General features: G+C 45.2%; 1 protein-coding gene across 1 annotated transcript in view; it reads right to left on the minus strand.

Moving 5' to 3' along the window:
• The window catches only part of LOC311244596 (contactin-4-like), a gene marked incomplete at both ends in the record, with an annotated part of 367297 nt that overhangs the window by 56086 nt on the left and 285188 nt on the right, over positions 1–26023 (minus strand). Inside the window, 3 exons of the mRNA XM_084334191.1 lie at positions 757–874; positions 14248–14423; positions 21365–21492. Of these exons, the coding sequence (XP_084190317.1) occupies positions 757–874; positions 14248–14423; positions 21365–21492 (422 nt within the window). The remainder of the gene's footprint in view (positions 1–756; positions 875–14247; positions 14424–21364; positions 21493–26023) is intronic.

Consider the following 26023-nt stretch of genomic DNA (forward strand, 5'->3'; position numbering starts at 1 on the left):
ATACATTATCCCGCTTATTACAGGGCTAACTTACCAACAATATAATTCATTTTACACCATCGTCAAGACGAGATCAAATGCATGGTGTACTGTCGAGACCTGCCTCGGACAGGAGCTGCACAGCCGTGCTCCGCAGGCTGTGCATGGTATAACGCTGCAAGAGTCCGGCTGCGAGGCTATCTTTCCCCTAACAGCGGTCATTATTGCGCGTTGCCCATAGCAGCGGTGAATTATCGAGAAATAATTTACCGCTGCTAGGGGCAACGGAGCGCTATTGACCAATCACAATCAAGCATTTTGGCGAATGTTAAAACGCCATGTAATAAGATTAATTAATGAACTGATACTAAGGTATAATATTCTTTCATGTTATCACACTTGTTAATGTAAGCTTTCAATCCATGTTAGAAACACAGTTAAATGTACTCATTAGGAATCAGGCCTGGGAGATACAGTATGATATTTTTCTTATTTTTGATGATATGATGATTGGACGATATTTGATGGTATATGCTATTTTCATGACTTTGCACACAGCTGTCATTGTGCTACTTAATTTAAATGGTCTATCTATTGCCATCCAATTTCCATAGCAAATTATTCATGATGCTGCTACAATGTGCAAGTCTTATGTTTATGCCGTTGCATGGATTCATGACAGTATGACAGTATTCATGACAGACAAACACGGCGCTGTACTGTATATCTCCCAGCCCTGAGTCATTCAGTGGGAGGGTGAAAGGCTGACATCCATACCTCTGACGATCACATCGGTGGCGATGGACACACTGTCCACCTTGGTCTGGACCGCACATGTATATTTCCCAGCATGCCGCAGCTGAATATTCCGAATCATGATGTCACCCGCTGAGCGCTGTCAATACAGAATGAACAAACACCACTTTAACCGGTAAACAAAACAGCCAAAGGGAAAAACATTAGAATTCGAAGTGAGATAACTTGGCCAATCTCCAATGATGGCTAGAGTCCAAGGGCCTTTTTGCACCTGTGGGCGGAGAACAAAGGGACTGACATGGCTTACTGGTCTCTTGTCTCTCTCTCTCTCAGTGACATGGCTTACTGGTCTCCTGTCTCTCTCTCAGTGACGTGGCTTATCGGTCTCTCTCTCTCAGTGACTGACATGGTTTACTGGTCTCCTGTCTCTCTATCTCTCTCTCAGTGACATGGCTTACTGGTCTCCTGTCTATCTCTCTCTCTCTTTCTCTCTCTCAGTGACATGGCTTATTGGTCTCTTGTCTCTCTCAGTGATGTGGCTTACTGGTCTCCTGTCTCTCTCTCAGTGACATGGCTTATTGATCTCTTGTCTCTCTCTCTCTCTCTCTCTCTCAGTGACATGGCTTATTGATCTCTTGTCTCTCTCTCTCTCACTCAGTGACTGACATGGCTTACTGGTCTCCTGTCTCTCTATCTCTCTCTCAGTGACATGGCTTACTGGTCTCCTGTCTCTCTCTCTCTCAGTGACATGGCTTATTGGTCTCTTGTCTCTCTCAGTGATGTGGCTTACTGGTCTCCTGTCTCTCTCTCAGTGACATGGCTTATTGATCTCTTGTCTCTCTCTCTCTCAGTGACTGACATGGCTTATTGGTCTCTTGTCTCTCTCTCTCTCAGTGACTGACATGGCTTATTGGTCTCTTCTCTCTCTCTCTCTCTCTCTCTCTCTCTCTCTCTCTCTCTCTCTCTCTCTCTCTCTCTCTCTCTCTCTCTCTCTCTCTCTCTCTCTCTCTCTCTCTCTCTCTCTCTCTCTCTCAGTGACATGGCTTACTGGTCTCCTTCTCTCTTTCTCTCTTTCTCTCTCTCTCTCTCTCTCTCTCTCTCTCTCTCTCTCTCTCTCTCTCTCTCTCTCTCTCTCTCTCTCTCTCTCTCTCTCTCTCTCTCTCTCTCTCTCTCTCTATCTCTCTCTCTCTCTCTCTCTCTCAGTGACATGGCTTACTGGTATCCTGTCTCTCTCAGTGATGTGGCTTACTGGTTGGTCTCTCTCTATTATATATCTAAACCTCTGTCTATAGTGTGTGTACATGGCATCAAAGTGTGTGTCGCTGTAGGCCTGCCTGTATTGATCACACCCCATTCAGCCCTAATTGTTCCATGCTGGGCCTTTGTTCCAGGTGTGAATTTGTCTAGTGACATTGACATTGACATTGAATCAACATTGCATTATGGGAAGGAGTGTTGTTCTCTTTTCATTAGCTGATTCACTGAATTCTTTAGATCCTCCTGCTGCAAATTGGTAAGGATTGTACCAGAATGTTTCATAGGACATTGATTAAAAACTATCGGCTTGAATTTTACAATTGATGGCTTATTTTGAAGGTATGAACCTGTAGTTTTATATTATGTAACAACAAAAAAACGGAAATTCTGAAGAGGAGGAGCTCATAGCTCAGACTCCTAAGGGTAATTATATAATAATATTATTAAATAGAATAATTTTTTATAGGCTTGGCCGTGTAGTCATACTGGTGTCATTCTGTGTTCAGGCATTCACTGAGTAAATGAATTGCCTAGTGCCCCTTTAACAACTTATAGGCTTGGTAAGGTGTCCTCCTGGAAGCCACTGCATGTCTATAAATTGCATCTCCGTAGATTCTATTGGATGGTTCTGTGGATTAAATAATGGAAGATACATTTACGACAAAAGCACACGTCTCTTTGTGAATAAATTAAAGGCCTCTTCAGGCCCTTTTATTCCATCTCAGTACATTTTGTCCAGACACCCCTTCAATGACCGCTGCATTATGAGCTTTGAACTTCAGAGTTAGCGCTGATGGTAAGGTTATGCCTCATCCAAGGCAAGTAAAGGGTCTGTGAAACACTCCATAATTGCTTTGATGTAAAATCAGGGACATTTTTGAGAGTTTTAAGGCTGTTTTCAAGTATGTGGGATTCCCTTGATATCTCTTAAATGTTTTAACTTGAGATTGGACGGTTCATAAAATTCTTGGCACATCCTATTTTCTATACAGTGGGGGGGGGGGGGGGGGGGGGGGGGGGCAACCCTACATATGCTCTTAAAAACAATAAATTAGTGTTGGTTTAGTTCAGCAAAGCATATTATGCAAACAATTTAAGAGTATTTAATTCTACAGAGAAGAGGGTTATCTGTATGATTATAGAATGGCGTAAAGCCAAGTCTAAATTTGTGTTTATTTGGCAACACAAAGTACATATAACTAAAATAGAAGGACTCTCTGTCAGTCAGTCCTTCGAAAACCGCTCATTCAATCGACTTCACACTTGGTGGGTGGATTGCTGAGAACCCGAGTAAGTGTGTAACTGTGAGGTTGAAAGATTGGTTCTCGAGAAAGCTGCAAGAAGCAACTGTCCAATTCTGAATGTGCATATCGCAGACACCGCACTAAGACAAACAAGGAATGGCTTGTTGCGAATGCCTGCTGAGATAAAAATAAAACCAATAAAAAGAAACACTGTATACTTCAAAACTGTGGAGTCATAGTCATAACTGAGTGGCGCAGTGGGCATGACGCTCGCCACTAATGCAGAATATGCTGGTATCGAGCCCAGCTCTCTGCGTTGCTACCGGCTTGGCCGGTCGTTCATACTAACACAATTGGCAGTGTTAGAGGGTGGGAAGCCGGTGGGTGGGGATTGGACGTTGTGGACAGCGACTCCTACAGGTCGGTTGGTGCGCCTGTACAGCAGAATCAGGAAGTATCGGGGGCAGCGTGAGCCTCCCACGCGTTACTCCTCGCCACTGAGAGATTGCGCTGTTCAGGTGAAAAGATGCGACAGCTGCCTCCTCGTGTACCGGAGGGGACAGGTGATGCAAGGCTTGGTCCTCACTGCAGCCGACCAGTGGGAGGCATAGTCTAGAAACGTTCGAGACAGGGGAGGGGAGAATTGAAGGGAGAATTGGCGAGGCGAAATTGGGATGAGAGAAAAATAGAAAAATTAGGAGAAAAAGTGGATAAAAAAACAACAACTGTGGAGTCATCGATAACTACTCCGAGGTGACATTGGCTCAGGAGGTAGAGCAGTCGTCTGGTAATCGGAAGGTTCCTGGTTCGATACTCGCTCCTCCTGGGCAGTTTGTTGAAGTGTCCTTGAGCAATACACTTAACCCCTAATTGCTCTCGATGAGCGGGTTGGCACCTTGCATGGTTGCCTCCGCCAACGGTGTGTGAATGTGTTAGTGAACGGGTGAATGTGAGGAACAACGTTTTTTTAAGCGCTTTGGATGAAAAGGTACCATTTACAATTTTTTAAGCCCTGATACCAATCTTTCAGATGGGCTTGGGAGGTATACTTGTAAGCACATGGCTAAGCCTGGATTGAGGCTTCCTGTGTGAAGCTGCGGGTCTTGGTTTAGAAGGAGACCAGTTTGCTAGCGCACTGCAGCCTACAGAAAGGCTCCAGCGTTGCCCCTGTTATTGACATCCCAGAGGTAGGTCGGTGGGAATGTTGCCACAGGCGTACAGTGCTCTCATTGTGCAATACTTGTTCGTTATACTCCTAGCGGTACAGCGGCTGCCAGAGGGGTCTGTACAGTAGCCTTGGCTTCTCCTCTTGCCATATAACCCTTTCAGCTCGCTATTGTTTCCATGTTGACTTGAAAAAAATGCTTTTACCAATTTAGATACCAGAGAGAACAATGACACGACGTTCAGGGTAGTGGTTGCTTTAGGCTTAGTGCACAATGATGTGCTGTGATTGGAGGATCAAGAAAAGGGGCAGGGTTTGAGACAGGTCTGAAGAAAAGAGGGCGGGGTCAATTATAGCAGAGAACTAACACGTCTTTACTAGCAGGGGTGGGAAAAATAGATACAGCAATATATATAGAGTTTGCGAGCTGACATTATATCAATACAGTGATGGCAAGTATCGATATTTAAAAAAGATAATTAACAATATCATTTTCCTTTTTCTTTTTTTCATAAAATGATTGGAATGAGGTGAACAGACTGAAAATGTTATCTTATTAGATAAAACAGATGATGTATAAATATTTTTATTGCAGATGGTAACAACGTTTTCCGTCTGACATAAGTAGTTAATAATAATCAAGTTGTGGCTTAAAGAGGCACTATGCAATAATATGCTGATAATGTTATTTAGACACACTCTGCCCCCCAACCAAGAGGACATTGACTACAGCAAACTATGACATCGCTCTTCGTATTGCAACAGAGAAAGAGAAGTATACGTTATTATACTCTTTTGTTGTATTGTTTGGAAGTACATTGGAGAAGAATAGACATACTCAGGGGAAGCGGTACAGTACTTTATATAGCTGGTAGCGACACTGCTATGGCATGTTACAATTAAAGGGGAACAACCGCCATTTTTTGGGCATGCATTTTGTTACTACAACATGTTAGAAAAAAGCCCACACTGTACTCATGCCTGCGCATTCACACAGAAAACGCTTTAAACACTGTTGGGGAGAGAGCCAGAGTCCTGCCAGGCAGCTCAATGTGGAAAATGTGTGAAATTACAGTACAGCAAAATTAAAACTTAAAATATATATACACAATAACAGGCAGAGCACCGTTTTCTGGAAGATTAAAAGCTTCTAACATAGGGCAGGTATATCTAAAACATTTTGAGTTTTTGTTTTCAAGTGTCCATTGATTTTGTGAGTTTACTACCAAAGGGAAGTCAGGCCATCAGTGCAGTCAGGGCTCGTTTTACTGCACGGTCACGGCTTGATACACTTTGCAGTTACTCTCAATGTGCACTTCCTGACTCATAATGACAAAACATTGCGACCACTATCACCATTGCTACTCTCACTCAACCCTAGTACACATCACTGGTAAGCATGACTTCAAAATCCGACTTATACAAAAAGCAAATGGCGAAATTGACGAGAGCACCGCGTTATACCTGTCCTAGCTTACAAGCATTTCCTCTTCCAGAAAACGGTAGTCAGTCTGTTATTGAATCAGTATTTTACGTTTTAATTCCTTGTTCATTTCCACGTTGACTCGTGAGATTACTTTGATGACGCTCTTTGGAAATGGAAGGGTGTTCTCGATGAATGTTCATGTTGCAGTAGCCCCTAAACAATATACAATATAAACAATATACAATATAAACAATATACATAGTCATTCCCCAAGGTTAACCCTTTCACTACCACACTACAGACAGTTAACCTTTTACTACCACACTACAAAAGGTTAAACTTTCACTACCACACTATAGAAGGTTAACCTTTCACTACCACACTACAGAAGGTTAACCTTTCACTACCACACTATAGAAGGTTACCGTTCACTACCACACTACAGAAGGTTAACCTTTCACTACCACACTACAGAAGGTTAACCTTTCACTACCACACTACAGAAGGTTAACCGTTCACTACCACACTACAGAAGGTTAACCTTTCACTACCACACTACAGAAGGTTAACCTTTCACTACCACACTACAGAAGGTTCTGTTTCATGCTAGCTTCTGCTCAGCGTCATATTGCATATATCTCGCTTCAGTGTATATACACTGAATAATTTCAAAATGTACCTTTACATACCAACATCCGTCTGACCACACCCCCATCTGCTGCCTACATAAGCAGGGGTGGGGCCACACACTCATCTCCTTCTCAAATTTCATCCACAAGATAGTGCCTGTATACCAATCACTTGGCGAGGATAAGAAAGTATTAGCTGGAGAAAGGAAAACAGAAGAACAAGGAGATACGTTGACATTATATCTTTATTTTCTCTCTCACTATTTTCGAGAAAATACGGCGATATTGTCTTCGTCACTGGAGTGTCTGGAAGATGATGATCATTCTGACCTACACCGGCTTTTTCGTATTAGGGGCTCGCGCCGCTGATATACTCCCCAACTGCAGTCGTCCTTGCTGCGGCTGGATGGGTATTGGCCCTCCGGTCATACAGCTGGACTGTGGGAGGCACCGGCTGTTGTGAGAACTGGGTGCTTCCGTGTTGGGTAAGTACTGTTTTGCTTGCGAGCGCTAGTTGTCTGTTAACGCTTGGGGGTTAGCTGACAATTTTACGAAAGCCGACCCCGGACTAGGGTCCTCTGTTCGGCTTCTTAAGCGGCGGACGGAGGATCTTGGTCAGACGCCCATGATGGTCAACCTAGTGGGCCGCGACCAAGACCTGGTTAAAACCCGGGATTCTCTGGACGAGCGGATTCTTCTCTGTCCCGTGCAGGCCCCATCTTTCACATGAATGTGGAAGTACACCCTAACGAGGAAATGTGGGCATGGAGCTTCGTTATCGGAAGATCCATGCTCAAGTCGGCTGCAGCCCGGATGGGATTTGTGCCGGCTCCGCTGTATGTCTGGTAAATCACTGTTGAAAACTGTGTTGACATTTCTTTTTCTCTTCCCTCTTAGGATGGGGAGGGACTTGGACAGCGGCCTGTCTGAAGTGTGGCTTATTATGTCGTTGTGTACAGTTCAGGTGATAGCTGCTTAGCTGGCGTGCTAGTTTGTGGCCTACTGTGTTAGCCAGTCAGCTGTTAGCTGCAGCGCTAGCTCGTTGTGTTCACTAGGCTAGTAAACATTAGCTTGTTGCTATCAGTCGGACGGCTGTTAGCTTAATGCTACACTGTTGAAACGTTACTGTGACTATAACATGCCTTAAACACTCTGACTACGACGTCATCTTTGACAGAGGATGTTAGTCGACCCTACACCCGGGTGCCAGTGCCAGCAAGGACTTCGTCAACATGGAGAACGGCGGCTGGGTGGCGTAGCGGACATACCCTTGTCACCAACGCAGGAGATGCTGGGTTCAACTCGGTGTCCCGTTAACCAGTGTTGCTGTTCTCTCGGCCTGCGCTCAGGGTGAAGGTAGGAGTCCTGACCGGACTTTAAACACTTCTTCTTTTCTTCCCTTCTGAATGTTTTGTAATAACGATGTTTCCAAAACATGTGTTGCTGCAATACATTGAGGATACGACGCGTGTTGTGTGTGAATTGTCTTGTCACTGGTATAGCTTCTATCTCCATAGTGAATCCTCGTTGTTTTTTACATGTGTAAAAATGAACTGGTTGGTTGTTATGAGAACATGTGTGTTCATGTAACGTTGTAACGTGGGTGAACTCACAACTAAGAGGGTTAGTAATAACCTGTGAAGCTATGCTTAGTGACATGTGATTGAGGAATGAATCTTTTTCTCAGCCTGTGATGACAATGAACAGCATGTTCACATATTAACAGGGGTGCCTGTTCACCTTGGTCGTATCAAGGGTAAGATAGGAGGGGTGACCCCCCGGTTTCCCTGGGGCTTCCCCCCCCTCCTCTCAGACATGTTGTTTACAATATATTGTGTCACTGTTTGTGGGGATACGATGTAACCCTAAGCTTAAGTTGCTGGGGTTGTGCTTTCGCTTGAGAAACTATTTTTTCCTAAAGAAAAGGTTGTTTGGTCACTTATCATGTGTGCTTAGCAAGGTCTGTGGCCATTACATAATCGAGGACTTGTGTCTTCTCTCGTTATGAAAAACGGCGTTCCTCTGTAGTAAGAGTGTACTTTTGCCATTTTTTGTTGTGATGAAGGGTTGTGTGTGTCGTTGTGATCTACAACTGGGTTAGGTTTGGTCCACAGAAGCACATGTGTAAGTCTGGACCGGGGCTCTTAAAAGGGCCCTCTCTGTTCTGTGTTTTTTCCTTGGTAAAACTCAGATAGCAGGTTAGCACATGAGCTATGTGAAGCTGTTAATGCTTCATGTAGCAGGCTATGACTGGGTCATGGCTCTACTTTGTAATTACATCGTATCAGGGGTGAGGGGTCGTAAAGGGGTGAACTGGTAAACCTTTCCTTCCCTTTTCTGATTGGTCAGGGGTTAAAACCACCTGTCTTTCAGGGGTCCTGTCACGTTGCTGTTCGGCACGTTACAGGGTAAGGGGGGGGGGAGTTTCCTGGTCCCACGCCCTGAAAGATTGGGCGTGTGCACCGCGGAAATTCCCCCGCCATAGAGTACGTCACTGAGCGCGTCTCTATTGGTAAGACTTCCGTGGGTTGTTCAGGTCCATGTTATGGATCTGTTTCAGGGAGTTGTCAGAGCTCCTCCTCACGAAGCTCCTCCTCAGGGAGAAGTGCCTTCTGTGAGTTCGGACTCTTCTTCCCAGTGAGGGAGCCTCCTCAGAGTTTCAGAGCCTCCTCCTCAGATTGTCAAGGTGAGTAGAACTTCAAAAAGGAGTTCTGCTCTATTGTGTGTGTATTCGATTCAATTCGATTATTGAGTGTGTATTGGTTCAGTGCATCCTCCTCGGAGAGCCCTAACCCAAGTGTTACATAGCTCAATGTTGCAATATTTCTTTTCAATCTATACAGCTCGCGTGGGAAGTCTCTCTGGGGATTCCCGTCTCCTCCCTGTGGCGAGGGTGGTGGGATGTAAAAATGAAATTTTTTTTACCCTCAGCCGCGTCACGTGGGATTCATGTCAGTCTGTGTTTCTTTCTTTTTTAAATAAAAAGAGGAAAGAACATGAAGCACGACGGCTCCTTGTCGTTCTCCCAGGCGACTTGGAGGAACAATGTCTGGTGTCTTGTTTGACTATCCATTGATGTGTTTGGGTCTCGACGCGTACATAAGTGCTGGCTCTGGGTGTTTCTGATGAAAATCACGCATGGGGCTGGTGCGCCTTGGTTGCTCGTTATTAAAACGGCATTTTTATAGGGCAACTGGGATGGAGTTAGTCTCTTCCAGTTTACTAGGTTTGTCTCGACGAATTCTCGTTCATATCTGGGGGATGTTAACGGAATAGATCAGAACATAGGTAGAGGGGTCTCACGCCCTTGGGGTGGGCCACTGGGTCGCGGTACGAATGGGTGGCGCCCTCTTTTCATGTTTTAGATCGACACGCGTACCTACCCCCTCTCTTGGAGTGGGGATGTCGGCGTGGTTAGGGCACGGGACTGGTTATGGTCACGCTGGTCCAGGTCAGTTAACCCATTGTCCACCGGGGACGCAGATCTGCTGTTCTGGTACCCTGAGGGACTTGTGCTTTTTTCGGGGGAAAAAATGCCGGGTCGGCCCGGGTGTCACAGGGTTGGGCGTTATGGAGATCTTTTGTTGGGTACACGTTGTACCTGGCACTATCGTAAAGGGGCTGGTTCTCTTTTCTTTTCGCTCCTCTCTCACGCATGGCGAAGAGGGGACTGTTGGGGTGGTCTTTTGGACCTCCTCTGGTAACCCTGTGTGCTTCCCGAGCCCGCCGGGCCCGGTCCGAAGTTATGTTTCGTCGACCCGTAGGCCTGGAATAACCCTTTTTGAAAACTGAAACACTTGTACTGCGGTATAGCCAGTGTATACCCGCAGGTGTGTTTTGGAGTTTTTTTCTTGAGGGGTTATAGGAACAACCACCGCATGCGGTACCAAGAGGGTGGTTGATTCCCTGGTGTGTTGGAGCAGAGTCAACTCCCGGGTTACCCGGTTGAGTGTGCCCCTGCACGTTCATGACGTCTGCCAATCGTGTCAGCCTTTTCTGCCTCGACCCCTCTGGGTGGGTTTTTTTTGGTGGAGGCTTTGTCATGGTACGCAACAATGCCAGCATACGCCCCTTCCGCCGGGGTGCTGTTTTCAGTTGACCCCTTTGGCGCCTGTCTCGCCCGCAGTGCTCCAGGCTCGGGTCTAAAGCCTGCTGCCTGGTTTAAGGGATCGACCCCTCTGGGGTCGTCTCCCCGGTGCGCTGCCTGCTTCCGTTATGGTTAGCCTTTTGAGTGCTTCAAGTTACGGCCATGCTGACTGCTTGTGTTGCAGGGTCAGTGTGTCAGGCGGCGTACTAGTGGGGGGGATGGCCCGCTCTTGGAGGGGCCCTGTCTGAATACGCTACCAATGTGGGGGGCGGTGTCACTAAGTGACCGCCTGGTGAGGTCTTGATGCCTGGCGTCATTGGCCTCTCCGGGCCCGCTTTTTCCGGGGGATCCAGTCCCTTCAGTGGGTCTGGGTCTTCCTTCGCGCATGTGGGTTGTGCATGTGCGTAGTCGTGGGGTCAAGCCACGGTCTGCTCACCCTGTGCGTTGAGTTGCTCGAGTTCCTCTTCGCACGGTCGGATCCGTCTCCCTCCCATCCTCCAATAGGGAGGGTATCCCTCCATTAGGGAGGGTCGGGGGGCTCGGTCCTCCCCGGTTCTGATGGTTGTGGGGGGCCTCAGTGGGGTACATCTGTCGAGCTTCTAGCTCCCGCTCAGCTCCTGTTATGCAATATGACGCTGAGCGGAAGCTAGCATGAAACAGAGCGTAAGGTTATGTATATAACCAAGTTCTGTGAATGCTAGTGACGCTCAGCGTCTAGGCGCCAGCCACTGCAGCCCTTGATCTTTCATTGTGGTGAAATTTGTTGGGAAGGAGATGAGTGTGTGGACCCACCCCTGCTTATGTAGGCAGCAGATGGGGGTGTAGTCAGACGGATGTTGGTATGTAAAGGTACATTTTGAAATTATTCAGTGTATATACGCTGAAGCGAGATATATGCAATATGACGCTGAGCGTCACTAGCATTCACAGAACTTGGTTATATACATAACCTTACGTTAACCTTTCACTACCACACTACAGAAGGTTAACCGTTCACTACCACACTACAGAAGGTTAACCTTTCACTACCACACTACAGAAGGTTAACCGTTCACTACCACACTACTGGCTGTTAACCGTCTGTAGTGTGGCAGTGAAAGGGTTAAGTCTTATCTTTGAAACAGACTTCACTGCTCTGATCTGCTCAGTTATTTAACACTGAGAAGTACAGTATGCCTTTTGCCATAGTTTCCTCTCCTATTTTAGCCTCCACCGCCACACGTATCATGAATGCTGAATTAAGCTGTCTAATGATCACTGTGCCACGCTCTCCCTCACCGTAACCATGTCAGTGCCAGTACGTGGAGCGGGGAAGTCAAGTGTTCAAATCAACTGCAGAGGTAAACATAATTATAAAGCTGCTGCCGCCGCTCACTGTGACAGCGTACACACACACACACACACACACACACACACACACACACACACACACACACACACACACACACACACACACACACACACACACACACACACACACACACACACACACACACACACACACACACACACACACACACACACTCTCAAATCGGAGGTGATAAAGAAGCCAGGATCTTATAATTGCCTTTCCTAATTAAATTAGAAATATATTCGGTGCTAGATGATCAAAATGGAACGCGTGGCTGAGCAGCACTGAATCATAAGTTCCTCGGGTGTTCGCGCCCGTTTGTCAACGGAGGAGGACGTGTTATCAACAAGCAGGAACAGGCAAACAGACCCTCTCTCTTGTTTAATTGTGAAAAGTGAAAAGTAATAATTTGATATGATTCATCGTGAACCAGCGGCCAATACTCCGGCCTTCCTGGGAGATACAGTCGATATAAGAAGCCACAGTGGAATGGTCTGTGTTAATCAGCATTTTAATGGCATTTGTTCGGCTCACTTTCGTTAACATTTTATTTAAAGTGGGCGCCCTCGTGGCGCACCGCATAGTGCCTTGCACACCTACATACATTTCACGTTTCCAATGTGTTTTGGGAACAGCTCACATGTGATTTACACAATTCAATACTATATCAAGTGTCATTGTTATGGTATCACATGTATTCTCATAACTGTATAAAAAAACAACTATAACATGTCGCTCATATTAACACTTTGGATGCCCAACCCGAGTTTTCTCGGGTTTACCCCCCGCGGGTTGAATGCCCATAACGAGCGATCTGAATTCATATTTCATCAACCGAGTCTACCGTTGGTAAATCAGCCACTCCAGGCACTCAGATGTGAAAAAAGCGCCCCCTATCGTCTCCCAGATGGTAATTCACCCTTTTGGATTGGACTCAATGAAAAGGCATGAGAAAAAAAAACCGGACTCCACATTTTACTTCTCACGCATGTGACCGGAGTCGATCAGCTTCATTCTGGACCCTCAGAGCAGCGGGGATTATGTGTTGTACAGTATACGCGGTGGATCAATAAAAGGATCGATTTTCAGAATGGCGATCAGGAATTGGAATAATCCATTTGGATACCATCTGATCTCAGGTAAGGAATCTATTTTACCAGTATTAGGATAATCAGACCCGTTTTCACGGAGATATAAGCTTTCCCCCTATAATGTGATATGGCTGTTTGACTGTAAAAGCGATCAGGAACTGAGAGAATCGATTTTCAGTGCGCGGCACCATCGTGCACACGTACACATACTATCGATAATCTAGCGTTTATTTGAAAACGATTCATAAATAGGCCGAAAAATGACAACGTTCTAGAATATTCCAGTACAGGGCGGTTATCATGGAATCTCTTATTTTTTCCGTGAAAACAAGGGCTTTTCAAAATGATATAAAACGGAAATGAACCGATAAAAAAACAATCCGCTTCGACAATGTTGACTGGAAATGGGTCATTGATAATGCGACGGGCAGATTAGACACATAATTTAAAACATAGATTAGGCGATATTAACGTTAACATTGAAGTGGTGCTGGGCATTCAAGCACTAAATGTGCGCCCCCTGCTGGGCATTCAAAGTGTTAAGGTATTTCGATCACTCGATAATATACAAAAGGAACATTTCAGACGTTATACCTTGAAAATCACTCATTCACAATCAGGTGGAATCATATAAATCTAAAAGTGTTCCAAAAAGTGTTCCAATTTAACCCTTTTTTAACCGGTTAGCAGTCTGTAGTGTGGCAGTGAACGGGTTAACCTTCTGTAGTGTGGTTCTGAAAGGGTTAATCTTCTGTATTGTTGTAGTGATAGGGTTAACCCTTTGGTAGTGTGGTAGTGAAAGGGTTAAAGGTGCTGTAGATATCATTGAGCCACTAGAGCAGCAGCACGTCAGCATGTCTCAACTGGCAGCACGTGTATCAGGTGCATTCTACATGGGGGAATACATGCACGCAACATGTAAATAACAACATTAATTATGGACCCGCCAACATTTTTTAAATGATAAATTCATAAATCAATAATTTCTTTGGGTAAAAAGCAATAGGTTTATTCTGCACCTTTCTAAAAGCTCTGTCGATGTATTATTATTATTCTTTTTAAAATGATTAGTCTACATACAAATGTTATCTATAGCACCTTCAACATAGAAAAAACATGTGATGAAATGTGGAAAACAATTTATTTTCCCCACAAGTGAAATTCACATGGCTTTTCCCGTAAGGGGAGAATCTATTCATCGAAGGCCACCGTTGGCATAACACATCAATGTTTCAACACGACTATACTGTAAAAGCACTTACTCCGCCAACTTTCTCGAAATAGCCCCCATGGCTCCCGAAGTGGATGAGCTGCTCGTTGAAGAACCAGGTGAACTTGAGGTCCAGCGTGGGGTCATGGGACACCAGGCAGGGCAGGACGATGCTCTCCCCCACCGTCACGTCCAGGTGCCCTGCCGGACTGGTGATCGCTGTCGGCTCTGGGAACGCAAGAGTTACAGAATGGTTACATATTATCAGGCAGGAAGACCTTTCCTCCTTTCACTATATGCATGTCTCTTTTCTCTCTGTGGTTGTGGTTGAGTACAGTCGAGTTTGTAGAAATATAAAAAAAATATCTTCTAAAGTATCATGTTGCATCATTCAGATAGTTGATCTTTAATGAATAGTCACTGACAAAAACACATTCTAAATAAACAGATTCAACACAGGTCCTCCCTGGGTATTAACAAAAGGGGGAAAAAACGGAATAACATTCTGATTCTGCAGGTGTTTTTCTCAATTGCATGGCTCTCTGCGTGTCTCATAAATTGGGCCATAACGTAATGCATCACTACGGAACCGTGGGGAAGAAGGACGTGGAAAAAACAACAAAACACCTCCTCCATTTCCACAGGTCACAGCCGACTCTATAATTTGGTTCCATTTGCGCCCAGACAAAAAGCCATCCTATTTCAGCCTCAGTGGGTGGCGGTGTGTTGCATATGATCAACATAATCTTTGGTCCGTCTCTGCTGGGCGTCTCTCTCTCACCCCGGCGGTGCAGTGGAGACTATGGAGGAGTGGAGAGAGTCCATACGCCGGGTCCACAGTGAATTATGCATGCACATCATAAGCATCTAATGGACAGGGAAGCCGACACAGCGTGTCAGGGGGAGTGAGGGTCTATATTCAGCTGCTGTCAAAACAAGCCAGGTTGTTTATCTCCAACCCCCCCTTAGGAGAGACGGCTGGTCGTGGCGGTGCATCTCAGGTGAGCCTTAGGAAAGGTTTGGCACCAGACTGCACAATGAGAGTATGGGGGGGTGAAGAAGGGGGTGTCTGGGAGGACTTTCTATTCTAAAGTTTTCATGCTCATTATCTCCGCCAGGCAGAGGCTGGAAGGGATCATGCATTTTGGTGTGTGAGTGTTTGTGTATCTGTCTGTCTGCAGCTAATCTCCCATTCTACTGGGCCGAGCAGCCTAATATTTGTTGTGCACGCTGGCAGCAGGCCAAGGACATGAATTCTCTAATATTTCAACGACAAAGTATTTAATTTGAATTTGTTTCCATCATTGTCCACTGAAATAGATATTCAGTAGTTACACCTTTTGAACACAAGAGGGCGATACTATACAGGTTCGCTGCCCAGAGCCTCCAGGAATTAGCTCTCTAACCGTGCTCATGTAATACAGGTAGAGGCACAAGGCTATTCCCTTGAAGTGGACATTAAATGGATGCTATGCCCCCCACCTACCTCAATACTCCTTTTCTGCTTTCTCCCCTCTGGATTCAGCCACTATCATCCAAGCTGTCCAATCCATTTGTGGAATAAATGGTAAATGGCTGCATTTATATGGCGCTTTTATCCAAATCGCTTTACAATTTGTTCCTCTTTTACCCATTCACTCACACATTAACACACCGACGGCGGAGGCAACCATGCAAGGTGCCAACCTGCTCATCGGGAGCAATTAGGGGTTAAGTGTCTTGCTCAAGGACACATCGACATGCTGCCCGGGAGGCTTGTATGCTTTCTACAACGGAGTTCGGCGATTCATTTCTGGTCATGTGACATGTACAGTACGCCCAATCGTGGGACCGCAAGTGTCTACACTGGTTAAGCTTAGGCGCTCTTTTGAAGTTGGTTAAGGTTAGAGTTTGTCTTAGAGCATGGCGATAGATTATTTCGACGGTTAAGCTTAGGCACTCTTTCGAAGTTGGTTAAGGTTAGAGTTTGTCTTAGAGCATGGCGATAGAACGCCAGGTGCTTTGCAGGCTGTTCGACGCGGAAATGGGCAAGTGGCCAATCAGATTAGCAAATCGCCGAACTCCGTTGTAGAAAGCATGGACGCGCCCGGGAGGAGCGGGAATCGAACCGGGAACCTTCCGACTACCAGTCGACTGCTCTACCCCCTGAGCCACTGTCGCCCCACTTGTAAATGGGTTCATTATTGTTAACTTGTCTGGCTGTATAATTTCCCGCACTGTTTAAAGAACTACAGTTGTGTCGTAGGGGAGGGGCTGAGTACTTTCAGTCTCAGGTGACAGACACTGTTGGCGGTGTGAAAATATGCAGAGAAAGCTTAACATCTTTAGAAACGTTTGTGTTAAATTGTATCTCTCTGTCAAAATTTTAAGTGTATATCTCCGTAACATAAAGACAGTGTGCATCAGGCATATAATAACGACATTGCTCCCCTTTGCGTAATTCACTCACAGCTCGGGCTGTCGTTGTGGTAGAGACATGATCATAAACATAATTCTTTTGCACCTGAGTCTCCCGAACACGGAAAACCAAGCCAGAGTCGATCAGAGCTTCCTACTGAAAGAATATCACTGTTTTTTCAATGTGTAAAAAAACACTCTCGGCCCCTCACTCTCCGTCCCTCACTCTCGGCCCCTCACTCTCCGTCCCTCACTCTCGGCCCCCCACTCTCCGTCCCTCACTCTCCGACACCTCCGCTGCAACAATCGACTGGACTACTGATACAGAACTCTTCACCCTCTGTTCCTCTGATACAGAACTTTTCACCCCTTGTTCCTCTGATACAGAACTCTTCATCCCCTGTTCCTCTGATACAGAACTCTTCATCCCCTGTTCCTCTGATACTGGACTTCTCTTCATCCCCTGTTCCTCTGATACTGGATTTCTCTCTATTCCTCGCTCCTCTGATACTGAACTTCTCTCTATTCCTTGCTCCTCTGAAACTGGATTTCTCTCTATTCCTCGCTCCTCTGATACTGGATTTCTCTCTATTCCTCGCTCCTCTGATACTGGATTTCTCTCTATTCCTCGCTCCTCTGATACTGGATTTCTCTCTATTCCTCGCTCCTCTGATACTGGATTTCTCTCTATTCCTTGCTCCTGATACTGGATTTCTCTCTATTCCTTGCTCCTCTGATACTGGATTTCTCTCTATTCCTTGCTCCTCTGATACTGGATTTCTCTCTATTCCTTGCTCCTCTGATACTGGATTTCTCTCTATTCCTTGCTCCTGATACTGGATTTCTCTCTATTCCTCACACCAAACGATCCACCCTCGGGGACCATGCTTCCTCTGCCGCTATTTCCAGGCTCTGGAACTCCCTCCACCTTCCATCCGTGTCTCTAACTCCGTCAGCCTCAACATAGACTAAAAACACACCTCTTCAGACTTTCCCACAGCACAGCCAAGGTACAAAACAGCCTGGGTCCAGAACACAGCTTATTTTTTAACACGTGTTTTTAATTTAAATTGCATTTAATTACACTGTACGGTGTCCTTGACTTCAAGAAATGTGCTTTTAAAATCAAATGTATTATCATTAACGGCACTAACGGCAGCAGAACTCAAGAACTACTACTGTAGGAATGTCTGATCACTGAGTGTGTCTGACTCCCACCTAAACTGCACGGACTACAACATATAACATATGACATATATCACCCCATACATACCTTATGTATACTGCACCTGTGTATACTGTATACTTACTTACTCATCATAGTATATATTTAGATTGTAGTGTTTATAGTAACCATTATTTATTGTAATGTATAATATAACTGATAGGGCAAACAGACCCTCATCTGCACCTTGATTACACTGCCTACTTGCTCATATGCGTATATTCAGAGTTAATTATTTAGTTTACACTGCCTATTTTTACTTTTCTATTGTACTATAATTGTATTGCCTGTATTGTGTCTTCTACTATTACCCTGCCCATACCTGTACCTCCCCTCCCCCATGCTGTTATGATGCCTGAATGTCCCCAAGGGGTTCAATAAAGGAATATCTTATCTTATCTTATCGTATTTTATTATTATTATTATTATTGTTATTATTATTATTATTATTATTATTATTATTATTATTATTATTATTATTATTATTATTATTATTATTATTATTATTATTATTATTATTGTTGTTGTTGTTGTTGTTGTTGTTGTTGTTGTTGTTGTTGTTGTTGTTGTTGTTGTTGTTATTATGTAGTAGCTAGTAATAGTGTATGTAATATAATAATTAATAATAATGCTAATAATAAAGTCAGTGTTTTTGGTTCATGTTGTTCCTTATAACAGTCCATTAACTACCATTGTTTTCTTTTGACATTGTGCTCTTAATGGCGCTTACTGATTATCATTCCCCAGCAACACCAGAGGAGTTATGGTAGCCCACCCTGGTTGCTGAGAACTTGAAGCGCTGCCAATCGAACTGCGTGTGTTTGGCATTTTGCTCTTGACACACCGCCCACCCCCTCACAACAGCCTCATATCATACAGATCAGATGACGGCTATCTTTGAACGCTTTCTCTTAATTTGCCATTACAAAGATGTTATGTGTGAGCATCAGAATGTGGAGCTGTTGCATGCTTCAGTAGGCTGAATATCCCTTGCCTAATGGTGGAGACAAGAGGAAACACCACAGGGATGTGCTGGTGGCTGATATTGATTCCTTTGAGGCTGCACTGGAGGAATTTCATGAATACAGCCTACAAATATTAGCTATAAATATACATATATGTATGATAGGGCCACTGTTACACGCTAAGGGGGCCAGGAAAAAGAGACACTGGAAGTGGGTTTCTATACAAACTAATTTGCAATTCAAAACCTGCAAGGATGAATCACCAAAAGGCATTTTAATAGAGCACTGTTGTTGACTCTGCTCTTTAGAAAGGTCTAGAAAATGCATTGCCTTGCAGAAGCGTGTGATTTAAATGGATTGAAACCTTAAACAAACCGAGCATGGCTATTAGCCAACGTACTGTACAAAAAGTATGAATTAAACATTAAGGCTCAAGGAATGCAATGAGTCCAAAGTCACGCTGACTCTAACCATGACCAATCAGCTAATTGTGGCGTATCTCTGAGGGGTAAATGGAGCCAAGATCTTACAGAAGCACCTAAAGGAAAGGGAGAGTTGGATAGTGCTAACTTCACAGTCTGTTCATCACCAGAGCAGATGGCTAACCCGAAGGCAGTAGTGGTCAGTTCTCTCTACAAGTCTCTGATGATTATTCCAAAAATTACAACCCAATACTGTAGAGCGAATTACAAGGGCTGAATAACTAAGCCCTGTATGGATCCCACTGTTCCACTGGATTAACATCTAATGCCTTAACAAGTAACAACACACCTCCCTTCTAAAGCCGATAATATTCCGCACAATTTTCATCTGCTTTAGGGTGTGTTCACATCTGAAAGTCCGTGGATAGTCCGGACTTTCTGGTGGACCAAATGTGAAAATGTTACATTGTTTGATTTGGTCTGCGTTCACACTACCCTGTTTGGTGCGGATCTAATTTGTAAACAAAGGACATGCTGTCGCCAAGTCGTTCATCTATTGGACTAGCACTCACAAACATAACAGTTGCCGACAGCGTCTCTTGTGATAAAGCAGAGAGATACTGTCATTACGAGCGTGGCGCAAGTCGACTAGAGAGTAGAGATATAGAGAGAGAGAGCGAGAGAGAGAGAGAGAGAGAGAGAGAGAGAGGACGAGAGAGACTGTCCGCGCGCGGCGCCAGTCTAGAGAGACAGAGAGAGGAAGAGAGAGAGAGATGCAGAGAGAGAGAGAGAGGACGAGAGACTGTCCGCGCGCGGCGCCAGTCTAGAGAGACAGAGAGAGGAAGAGAGAGAGAGAGGCAGGCAGGCAGAGAGAGAGAGAGAGAGAGAGAGAGAGAGAGAGAGAGAGAGGACGAGAGAGACTGTCCGCGCTGTCATTCATTTGAGTTGGGTCGCGCGCAAGCTGTCACTTGGCGCTGTCAAGTTGGGTCGCGCGACCGCCGCCACTAGGCACCTGTCACTCATTTCAGTCATTTGCTCTAGATTAGATACTATATAAAGTTCGTTTTGCGTTCACACCAACAGCAAACGAACCATGGTCCACTTTGAAACGAACCGAGTCCCAACTTTTCAAGAGGACCATGGTTCGGTTGTTTGGTCCTCATTATAGTTCGGTTTGCGTTCATACCTGTACAAACCAAACGGACTATCGATCTAAAGGGACCATGGCCCACTTAAAGGGACCATGGTCCACTTAAAGTGGACCAAACAGGGTAGGTGTGAACGCGCCCTTAGATACCAAGCCTGCAGGAGCCGTACAAGGGGAGGGAAAGACAGACGGGCTGACCTTTAACCAAAAGACTGACAGGCTTACTGTACCTTTAACCAAAAGACAGACAGGCTTACCTTTAACCAAAAGACAGACAGGCTTACCTTTAACCAAAAGACAGACGGGCTGACCTTTAACCAAAAGACAGACAGGCTTACCTTTAACCAAAAGACAGACAGGCTTACCTTTAACCAAAAGACAGACAGGCTTACCTTTAACCAAAAGACTGACGGGATTACCTTTAACCAAAAGACAGACAGGCTTACCTTTAACCAAAAGACAGACAGGCTTACCTTTAACCAAAAGACTGACGGGATTACCTTTAACCAAAAGACAGACGGGCTTACCTTTAACCAAAAGACAGACAGGCTTACCTTTTTTTTAATATCTTTTTTAGCATTTTTACAGCTTTTCTGGTCACGCAGGACCGATAGAGGAGAGGGAGAGCGGGAGGAGATGTGGGGAAGACATGCGACAAATATCGCTGGGAGCGGGAGGCGAACCCGGGACGGCCGTGTGGGTGTGCTATGCGGTGTGCCACGAGGGCGCCCAGACAGGCTTACCTTTAACCAAAAGACAGACATGCTTACCTTTAACCAAAAGACAGACATGCTTACCTTTAACCAAAAGACAGACAGGCTTACCTTTAACCAAAAGACAGACAGACTTACCTTTAACCAAAAGACAGACAGGCTTACCTTTAACCAAAAGACAGACAGGCTTACCTTTAACCAAAAGACAGACAGGCTTACCTTTAACCAAAAGACAGACAGGCTTACCTTTAACCAAAAGACAGACAGGCTTACCTTTAACCAAAAGACAGACAGGCTTACCTTTAACCAAAAGACTGCCAGCGCTGCTCGCTACTCCAAACTGGTTCCTGGCCACACAAGTGTAAATACCCGGATCCATTTTGGTAACATTTGCGATCCGTAGGCTTCCGTTATCCAAGACAGACACCCTAGAGGGGAAAAAACAACAAGAAAAAAATAAATCTATCACTGCATTAAGTCAGTCGACAGTGTTCAGTATTAGCATTACAACCACTTAAACAAACCTAGCATGGCTATTAGCCAACGTACAAAAAGTTTGAATTAAACATTAAGGCTCAAAGAATGCAATGAGTCCAAAGTCACGCTGACTCTAACCATGACCAATCAGCTAATTGTGCCGTATCTCTGAGGGGTAAATGGAGCCAAGATCTTACAGAAGCACCTACAGGAAATAGAGAGTTGGATAGTGCTAACTTCACAGTCTGTTCATCACCAGAGCAGATGGCTAACCCGAAGGCAGTAGTGGTCAGTTCTCTCTACAAGTCTCTGATGAGTATTCCAAAAATGAGAACCCAATACTGTAGAGCGAATTACAAGGGCTGAATAACTAAGCCTGTATGGATCCCACTGTTCCACTGTATTTGGCATTGTTCGTCAAATAGTATGCCATGCTTTATCAGGCGGTGTGTCTTTTCTTCGATGGGGATGTGGTGGGGATTGATGAGTGGGGTGTTTGGGGGACTGGCTGTTCCGGGGGGTTCACATGATTTCGAGCAACACTGTACTTATTGTACTTATTTCATGCCTATTATGTCTGCACTTTCTACACTGCACTACCTTTATTGTCTTTTATACCTATTCTTATGTCTGGACTTTATGCATTGCTTTTATTCTGTCACATTTTATGCCTATGTTAATTTTATGCTATTTGCTGTGAAGCACTTTGAGCTGCGATCCATGTATGAAAGGTGTTATATAAATAAAGTTGTTATTATTATTATTATTATTATTATTATTATTATTATTATTATTATTATTATTATTATTATTATTATTATTATTATTATTATTATTATTATTATTATTATTATTATTATAGTATTAGGGTATATAATAGAACGTATCTTTTGTTTTTCTCACATTATTTCAGATATTGTTTGAAGAGGTGTGTTTTCACCTCTTTGGCCGGGTTTCAGCTGTCCTGACTGTGGTGGGGAGTTCGCTCCACCATTGCGAGGACTGAGAATAGCCTGCTTTGTTTTGATGACCCCCCAGGAGCTTGGATAGGAGCAGGTCTGAGGCTACATCCCAGTTACATCCCAGTGATGTAACTCGGATGTAAAATCTAGGGCTGCTCCACTGACAATGATTGGGGCTCTGACTTTATGAGGCCATACATGTTTGTGTGAGCTCTCATTTGGGTGTAAGAGCTCACACAAACATGTTATGGCCTCACAAAATCAGAGCCTCATTTATTGTCTATGGAGTAACTCTCTCCGATTTCTAGCATTAGGACAGTGGTGCATGTTCACAAATACTGACTGAACTGTCCTGGGGCACAGGACATGTGTGCCTTCTTAAAATCGGTGGCACTCCCCTTTAAGACAGTCAACATACAACAAAAGCATTTTGCACCTTAAATATTGAGGGAATCTTCTGACATACAGTATGTAGTACAGACACCTGTCCAAAATTGGTTGGGAATCCCCAAAGCCTTACAATTGTACCTTAAAGTTGATCTCAGTGAGTTTTAATTGGCTCACCATGCTTCAGGGAGACAATGAGAGACACTTGGACCAGAGTCACTAAGAGGAACAGTGTAGGACAAAAAGTGAGGTGGTGAGAGAATGTGCACTCATTCCATGTCTAATTCACAAAGGCAGCAGCTAATTAAGAGATCAGCACACCCGTCTGGTGGCACTGTGCGTGTGTCACACAGGCGTGATGCAAGAAACACAAGCGTGAAGCAAGGCACACAGGCGTGAAGCAAGACACACAAGCATGACGCAAGGCACACAAGCATGAAGCAAGGCACACAAGCATGAAGCAAGACACACAAGCATGACGCAAGACACACAAGCATGAAGCAAGACACACAAGTGTGAAGCAAGACACACAAGCATGAAGCAAGACACACAAGTGTGAAGCAAGACACACAAGCATGAAATAGACACACAAGCATGAAGCAAGACACACAAGCATGAAGCAAGACACACAAGCATGAAGCAAGACACACAAGTGTGAAGCAAGACACACAAGCATGAAGCAAGACACACAAGCATGAAGCAAGACACACAAGTGTGAAGCAAGACACACAAGCATGAAGCAAGACACACAAGTGTGAAGCAAGACACACAAGCATGAAGCAAGACACAAGCATAAAGCAAGAGACACAATCATGAAGCAAGACACACAAGCATGACGCAAGACACACAAGCATAAAGCAAGAGACACAATCATGAAGCAAGACACACAAGCATGACGCAAGACACACAAGTGTGAAGCAAGACACACAAGCATGAAGCAAGACACAGTCATGAAGAAAGACATAGACGCATGATGCAAGACATAGAAGAATGATGTAAGACACACAAGCGTGATGCGAGACACACACGCGTGATGCCAGTGACCAGTGGAGCAGTCATCTGGTATTCCGGAGGTTCCCGGTTCGATTCCCCCGGGCAGGGTGTCGAAGTGTCCTTGAGCAAGACACTTAACCCCTAACTGCTCCCGATGAGCAGGTTGAATGGTTGCCTCCGCTGTCAGTGTGTGAATGTGTGAATGAATGGGTAAAATGTGAGAAACAAATTGTAAAGCGCTTTGGATAAAAGCACTATATAAATGCAGCCATTTACCATTATTTACCATTTATGCCAGGCACACAAGTGCAAGATACAAGATACAAGAGTTTTATTTGTCACGGCATACAGGTATACAGTGAAATGCGGGGGGTCTCGCCCGCAACGATGTGCATAATACAAGTAATAATAATAAGAGTCCAACCAATGGAGCGACATAGTGCAATAAACAAGTAAACAAAGTAGGCATATCGGTATCTGTACATGAGCTATTTACAGAGCATGGTAGGACATGCTAGGTCCTGTGGCAGTGCAGTACACTGTTAGCTACGGATGAGGCATTGGGTCTTTATGTACACTGCTATACAATGCTATATTATACGATCTCAAGCTATACTATTCTTAAAGTGATATGTCCGTAGTGTGAGCGTGTGCAGCATGAGTGTGTGTGTGCTCATGTTAAAGTGGCTGCTAGTGTGTGAGCATGTACAGTGTGTGTGTTGTGTGTGTGCTCATGTGTGCTTGTGCATGGAGAGTTCAGTGTTCAAGGCTCTGATGGCCTGGGGGAAGAAGCTGAGCCTAAGTCTCTCTGTCCTCGTTACTGGTGCTCGCAGGCGTTTGCCTGACCGCAGCAGCATGAACAGGCTGTTGTTGGGGTGGTGAGGGTCTTTCATTATCCTGCAGGCTCTGGATTTGCACCTCTTGTTGTATAGGACCTGCAGGGTTGGTAGTGCAATACCCGTGGTACGCTCGGCTGAGCGCACCACTCTCTGTAGGGCCTTCTTGTCCTGTGCCGTGCTGTTGCCATACCAGGCAGTGATGTTTCCAGTCAAGATGCTCTCTACAGCTCCGGAGTAGAAGGACTGGAGTATCTTCCCAGATACTCTGAACTTCCTTAACTGTCTCAGGTGGTAGAGGCGCTGCTTCGCCTTTTTTACGACTGAGTCTATGTGTGTTGTCCATGTCAGGTCCTCTGAGATGTGGACCCCCAGGTACTTGAAGCTGCTCACCCTGTCCATGGTAGCCCCGTTTATCCTCAGTGGTGTGTGTGTCTCCTGCTGTCTCCTCCTAAAATCCACGATCAGCTCCTTGGTTTTACCAATGTTCAGGAGCAGGCTGTTCCAGTACCTCAACCTCCTCCCGGTAGGCCTTCTCGTCGTTGTCCGAGATCAGCCCCACCACCACTGTGTCGTCCGCAAACTTCACTATGGAGTTGGAGCTGAACTTGGCCACACAGTCGTGTGTGTATAGTGAGTACAGCAGGGGGCTCAGAACACAGCCCTGGGGGGACCTGATGCTCAGGGTGATGGTGTTGGAGGTCTGACCCCCCACCCTGATCGCCTGGGGCCTTTCACTCAGAAAGTCCAGTATCCAGGCGCTCAGAGCGGAGCTCAGACCCAGCTCGATCAGCTTGTCCACCAGTCTGGTGGGGACTATGGTGTTGAACGCTGAGCTGTAGTCAATGAACAACAGTCTCACATAGCCCCCCTTCTGGCAGTCAAGGTGAGAGAGGGTGCTGTGCAGTACTTGGGAGACCGCATCGTCAGTGGACCTGTTTGGCCTGTATGCAAATTGCATAGGGTCCATATCACTGGGGAGGGAGGCACAAATGTGATCCTTGACCAGCCTCTCGAAACATTCCATGGCCACAGAGGTGAGTGCCACCGGTCTGTAGTCATTGAGACATTTTGGGGAGGGTTTCTTTGGTACAGGGATGATGGTAGACATCTTGAAGCAGGCAGGGACCACTGACTCCGCCAGGGATCGATTAAATATGGCGGTGAACACAGGGGCTAGCTGGTTAGCACAGGACTTAAGTATGCGTCCTGTTATTCCATCTGGGCCAGCAGCTTTTCTGGTGTTCACCTGCATAAATGCTCTTTTCACACTGTGTACCGACAACGCGAGATCGTCCCTGCCC

Source organism: Notolepis coatsorum (genome assembly GCF_963971535.1).
Source record: "Notolepis coatsorum genome assembly, chromosome: 17".
In the NCBI taxonomy this organism is placed as follows: domain Eukaryota; kingdom Metazoa; phylum Chordata; class Actinopteri; order Aulopiformes; family Paralepididae; genus Notolepis; species Notolepis coatsorum.